At 30.2% G+C, this 6453-nt stretch overlaps 1 protein-coding gene across 2 annotated transcripts; it reads right to left on the bottom strand.

The window, feature by feature from the left end:
• Window positions 1-4413: 4413 nt before the first annotated feature.
• LOC111707901 (uncharacterized) lies at window positions 4414-5839 on the bottom strand. 2 transcript variants are annotated; one of them, XM_023481084.1, is made up of 3 exons: window positions 5603-5839; window positions 5306-5419; window positions 4414-5122 (listed from the first exon to the last, which is right to left on the bottom strand). In XM_023481084.1, exons 1-3 carry the CDS (start codon window positions 5718-5720, stop codon window positions 4887-4889), a joined length of 468 nt encoding a protein of 155 aa, XP_023336852.1. In that variant the 5' UTR covers window positions 5721-5839; the 3' UTR covers window positions 4414-4886. The 2 variants fall into 2 exon arrangements, with proteins under 2 accessions (XP_023336852.1, XP_023336853.1); XM_023481085.1 differs by having other exon boundaries at window positions 5609-5836.
• Between the last annotated feature and the right edge of the window lie 614 nt (window positions 5840-6453).

Below are 6453 nucleotides of genomic sequence, written 5' to 3'. Positions count from 1 at the left end.
ATAGATTAAAATTAAATACGATACAGTTGACATAAATATAGATTAAAATTAAATACGATACAGTTGACATAAATATAGATTAAAATTAAATACGATACAGTTGACATAAATATAGATTAAAATTAAATACGATACAGTTAACATAAATATAGATTAAAATTAAATACGATACAGTTAACATAAACATACGATTATGTATGAATTTTGTCTAAGAATGTTGTGTTATATTTGAAGCAATTTTTATGAAACTCTATGAAATGGATTTCTCAGGCCCATAATTTCCAGCAACCCTTTTATAAAAGAGTGACTTTCTGAATAACTCGTTGAATGCTTACAATTTCCTACATTTTCTCTACTGCAAAAATTATCTTTTAAGCTAGAAGAATTTCATCCTTGATCGGACAAGGGTACCATTGTGAATTTGACATGATTGTTTTAAATGAAGATTCAAATGACATGAAGTCTACAATATCTATGATTAAGGTCACTGACAACTTTTTTGTTTCCTTTGAAAGGATTTTTTTCACGTATATTTAAGACTCCAAAGGCTCAACTAGAGAATCAGATGGGGGGGGGGGGAGTGGCCCCTCCGTCCCTTCAAGCCAAGATTAGCACCCGCTTTTATAAAAATTGTAAAACAAAAGTTACAGGGCCCCCCCCCCCCCCCCCTCCACACATACACATACACATCACAATGACAACTATTTGTTTCGTAATTAGAACTGCATTTAGAATTTTAATGCATAAAAATTATGAATAAAAAGTGTCAGGAAGGTCACGTGATGTCATGAATGCATTTAAATGCATTTACATTGGATACCTTGCTAATAGGACTGGTCAGATCTTTTTTTAAATTTTGTTTATTTAATAAATTTCAGGATTCTTGGGATAAGCTTGGAGTTTGCAGTTGCGAATATTTTTGCAGGAATTCGGCAGAAATTTTCACATTAATTTAACTTGGTGAAAACTTGACGTAAGTTGGATTAAAGGATTGGAAAATTTACAGTTTTATAATCGGAAATTATTTAGATTAACTATATATAACTACGTGTAGATAAAGGCTATTGAAAAAAGAATAACAAATTTTTCAAAAACCATTTTCATAAATTTTGATTCTGACAAGATATTAATATTTTCGTCCGATTTGATTGTTAAAAAAGGTAAATCATACAAATGAAAAAATACTGCGTATGCCAAAGATGATTTGAAATTGTCCCCCAATATTATTGTTTATACTGTATATTTCATACTATCTAAAGTGATAGGCGTTGCCCGTGAAATTGTTTTCAGAATCGAATTTTGAAAATAAATAATAGATTTCTGAAGAAAAAAAAATTAGATTTTTTAGCCTATGTTACCCTCCGGGGTTCCCTAAAAAATTTCAGTCAATTTGGTTCAGCCGCTTGGCCCGTTATAGCTAATATATATACAAACAAATATATATATACAAGCGGAGACTTTATTATACATGTATTTGTAATGCCTTTTTAAAAAACCTACTTATAACAAGTTTAAAAAAATAAATAATAATAATTATATATAATAACAATAAAATGTCATTATCATTGATAAAATAAAGAAAGAAGAAAACCCCTTTGAATTATTAATACTCATCACTGAAACGGATGTTACTTATTTCTCATTTAAAACTATTTGTTTTGACAAGCTTAATGATTATTTCCAGTTTCTTCTCCTATTTCCCTTGTTTAAACAAATTTTAGTCCAAGAACTCGGACAAAATACAGGGTGTCTAAAAACATAAAAACTTGCAACATGTCAAAAAAAAATTTACAAACAAAAAAGTTTTTTTTCGGATGAAAAATAAATTTTGCAATTTTTTTGTTACTGCACTCTGGTGAGAGGAATGCAAAATACCTGAAATGAAGGAAATTTTTAAAGTGCTTTACACCCATTCACAGTTTATTGCTTACATTGTTTTTGTAGATCTTGTCACGCACTTCTATAGAATTTAAAAAAAGCTAATCTTTAATTATTTAGAAAAATGGTTTGATTTCTTTTATCATCCTAATTCTATATCTATATTTGTATTAAATGTATCTGTAAACGTATCCATGTATCTGTAACTATGTATCTGTATCTATGCATCTGTATCCGTGCATCTGTATCTAAGTATCTGTTTCCCTGTATCTGTATCTATGTATCTGTATCTATAAATCTGTATCCATGTATCTGTATCTATGTATCTGTATCTTTGTATCTGTATCTGTATCTATGTATCTGTATCTATGTATCTGTATCTATGTATCTGTATCTATGTATCTGTATCTATGTATCTGTATCTATGTATCTGTATCTATGTATCTGTATCTTTGTATCTGTATCTGTATCTATGTATCTGTATCTATGTATCTGTATCTATGTATCTGTATCTATGTATCTGTATCTATGTATCTGTATCTATGTATCTATACTTGTGTATCTGAGTCCATGTATTTGTATCTATGTATCTGTATCTATGTATCTATATTTGTGTATCTGTATCCATGTATTTGTATCTATATATCTGTATTTATGGATCTGTTTCCATGCATCTGTATCTATGTATCTGTATCTATGTATCTGTATATATGTAGTTGTATCCATGTATATGAAATTGTATCTGTATCTGTATCTGTATCTGTATCTGTATCTGTATCTGTATCTGTATCTGTATCTGTATCTGTATCTGTATCTGTATCTGTATCTGTATCTGTATCTGTATCTGTATCTGTATCTGTATCTGTATCTGTATCTGTATCTGTATCTGTATCTGTATCTGTATCTGTACTGTAATCTGTATCTGTATCTGTATCTGTATCTGTATCTGTATCTGTATCTGTATCTGTATCTGTATCTGTAATCTGTATCTGTATCTGTATCTACAGTATTTGTTTAATTAACTCGAGAAAAACTTTTTTCCAACCCTGATGAATAAATAGAAGAGAGGGATCAGTTTAGACATAATTACAAACATTTTTGGAATTTCTCAGATTTCTCTAACTCCTGCTGCTCTATAACCTGAAAATGTATATTATACCCTTTTTCGCTTTCTTAAATGGGTTGCCCAGTTAAGATGAGAATTTAAAGTGACTTTAGGTAATTTCAAGTGACCCTGTCATCATATGGCCGGTGGGATGTCCGACTTACACTGGTATCCAATTGAACCTTTTTCTTTTAATCAACGATCTTTTTCTTGTGGAAAATTGAGTTCCTTCCTCCTACTGTATACTAGAAAACAATGTGTATTTCATGACGTCAAATATTTCTCAAACTATAAAAATCTTAAAAATTCAAATAAAAAATATCTATTAAATATAGAATTAGAAACGGATCCCATAGGAATGAAATACGTAAGCACTTAATTTTTAGCGAGATAAATAAGGATTTCTCCATCAACATTGCATCAGACAAAAATATAAAGACTAAAAGAGTACCATTGTAAATCAGACATAAATGGAGGGTCTTATGAAGTTACTTCCACAATCTCTTTAATGACTCCTAAAACTGTGTATATATGGCGGTCTGAAAGTGAAATTTGGACTTATAAATGGGTTACTAAGATATTCTGGAAAAAAATTAACTAGTTTTTACTGAACCGTCAATGAAATAAAAAAGACTAAATAAATTCTGTACAGTCGTCCCTAAGCTTTCTTACATTTTCTTACATTTTTAAAACTTTCTTATACTCTCTCAAACTTTCGATTTGTACAACCAGGAAAACTTTCTTAAAAGGAAAGTTTATGAGTTTACAGCTGAAAGAAATTTAAAATTGATCATCACTTTTTGACTCTCTACTCTCTACTCTCTACTCTCTACTCTCTACTCTCTACTCTCTACTCTCTACTCTCTACTCTCTACTCTCTACTCTCTACTCTCTACTCTCTACTCTCTACTCTCTACTCTCTACTCTCTACTCTCTACTCATCTTTATTCTCATATTTGGAAAAATGCCATTTTAAAAAGTTCATTGTTCCGGACAACTTTTTCTAACTAATATCTCCTAAAATGTTCTAAATATTTAACTTTTTAGTAAAATGAAAGAAACAGTTTCTATTTAACAATTCATATTGTGACCTTGCGCGGTCAGATTAATTAAAATTTTCTGTTTACATAATTAAATAAGACCAAAGCTGAGAACTCTTGAATTGGATAGCTTTAATACTGAATATCCACTGCGGACAATTTTGATTTTTACTCCGCTTATTTTCCCTCTTTTTGTATTAAATTTTGCGCAAAATTTTCACTTTTCCGGATACAAACTGAAGAGTAAATCAATCTTGAGATAAAAAAAAAATGAAATCAAGCATTGATCTCAATATCACCAATTCTAAAGTTTTCAGCTCAGGCCACTCAGAAGAATAAAAAAACTTCTAGAATTACACATTTCATACTTTAAATATTATAGTTTACAAATTAAACTAAAGTTACGTACATATATTTTCTAAGTTTATTACAAGTACTGATACAGTGCTAACCAGAAGATTGTAGAATAGGAAGACGACATTAAAGCAATACTTAAGTGTATCTGATGCTGTTACAAAGCAAATAGCTTTACCGGATACATAATTTATTACGTATTAAGTGAATTTTGTTGTTTACACTGCACACTTATGTGTTTCATGTTCATTTGACTATTTAAAGTCATAACTTGAGTCTAAAATTCAACTTCCTATTCCAGAGTTTTCTTGTTATCACTTTATTTTCTGAATTTATTACAATCCTTAATCTTATCCTACAGAATGTTTTTTGGGAATAATCAACAAAAAATTAAGTCCCTTACTGATGAAATTCAAAATCTAAATAGAAATATTAACAACTTGAAGTTGAAATATAATTCATTTCCAACGCTTTGAATTTTACTTTTAAAGGTTTTATCCTCCTTATTTCTAACTATTCAACGTTTCTCCAAAACAGTATCGAGACGTACACCCAGAACCTGCAGCAACACCAGCTGATCTTTCAACAGCTGATCTTTCTACAGCTGATCTTTCAACAGCTGATTTTTCAACAGCTGATCCAGCTACACCAGCTGATCTTTCAACAGCTGATCCAGCTACACCGGCTGATCTTTCAATAACAGATCTTTCAACAGCTGATTCAAACACAGTTGATACATCTACAGCTGATAAAGCAGACATTTTTACACATTATAATTAAACTTTAAAAAAATCCTTTTGTATAGAAAAATTTGGTTTTAATTGGAAAAGGTCTTATAGTATAGTCAGGTAGGTTTATGAACCTGATATTAGATTTTATATCTGAATTATTTCAAAATATTTTCTTATGTTTGTAAAAAATATTGTTCCTAGGGTTTCTGGGCAAATAACTAACTCCTCACTCCAATTAGAAACTTCCATGATACTTTCAAGCTCATCTCTAAAATCGACCTCAACATCAGAATCAAGCATTCTCTTCAACCCTTGACGCAGGGGTATCTATTCTTTATAATTACCTTGTGAATGATTTTTTAAGATTTGTGGGAAATAAACAAATTTTGATTTCAGCAGGCAAGCTTTCCTTCTATTTGATATTTTTTAACCAAATATATTTTTTCAAATTTTTTTAGGCTTTGCACAAGCATTATTTTCAAGAAAATATATACCCTTGCCTTGATCTTGTCTTTCAGCATAAAATTCGAACTCAGAATTGCAGGATGTCTTGGAGCCACAACGTTGTCTTCTTAGGTTATTTTTACAATGAGGGTTCTGACAGCCTTTCATCCCACTGTTGGCATTGTTTTGACTAGCAGTTGTACCAACTATGATACCACTGCTGTACACAGTATCAGCATTTCCATTCTTAAATAGAACTATGTAATAAAAATACTTGTATTTCTAATGGTGAGAATTAACTATAATTATGTAAACTAAATTAAAAGATATTTAAATTTTTTAACCTCAGACACACCCCTGGCTACCCCTGGCTACAAAAATTTCAGCCTAGAGGGAGAAAGGTTCCTTAAAAAAATTTAGAATAAAAATGTAATTCTAGTGTTGAAAAAATCCGACTTATAAAGTATATATATATATATATGTAAACCATGACAAGCTGTTCATTGGCAACTTCGCTTTGTTTCTATGTTTATGTGTCACTCACTTCTGTTTGAAATATTGGTAATAATAAAAAATTGAAATAGAAAGTCGTCTTCATTTTTTTAATATATACGACGACCCCTGTAGTTTAGCTAAATTGTATAAAAATTTTAATAAAAACTATCATTTTCAAAAACGATTGTTGTTCGTTTTCTAAAAGTATAAAAAGAATTGCAGGTCGTTCACAAAAACGAAAGATTTTTTCCGAAAACGAAACTATCGTTTTTTAAAACGATACGAAAACAATTAACAACCCTAATTCTCTCATGACCCCAGGGAAGGTTCATGGAACATCAAAATTAGAAGACAAAAATTAGAACAGAAAAATCCGCCAAAATCTGAAATTTGAAATGACCAACTT

Source organism: Eurytemora carolleeae, unplaced genomic scaffold (genome assembly GCF_000591075.1).
Source record: "Eurytemora carolleeae unplaced genomic scaffold, Eaff_2.0 scaffold595, whole genome shotgun sequence".
Lineage (NCBI taxonomy): Eukaryota > Metazoa > Arthropoda > Copepoda > Calanoida > Temoridae > Eurytemora > Eurytemora carolleeae.
The sequence above is the reverse complement of the archived record's forward strand: the minus strand, read 5'-3'. Positions and strand labels throughout refer to the sequence as shown.

What these genes read in the sequence shown, in the direction of transcription:
- LOC111707901 (XM_023481084.1), bottom strand. Translation starts at nt 5,720, where the DNA reads ATGAAAGGCTGTCAGAACCCTCATTGTAAAAATAACCTAAGAAGACAA. An exon ending in AAGACAAGATCAAGGCAAGG is followed by an intron (nt 5,420 to 5,602) that starts GTATATATTTTC and finishes CCCTGCGTCAAG; the next exon opens with GGTTGAAGAGAATGCTTGAT. An exon ending in TATTTGCCCAGAAACCCTAG is followed by an intron (nt 5,123 to 5,305) that starts GAACAATATTTT and finishes CTGCTTTATCAG; the next exon opens with CTGTAGATGTATCAACTGTG.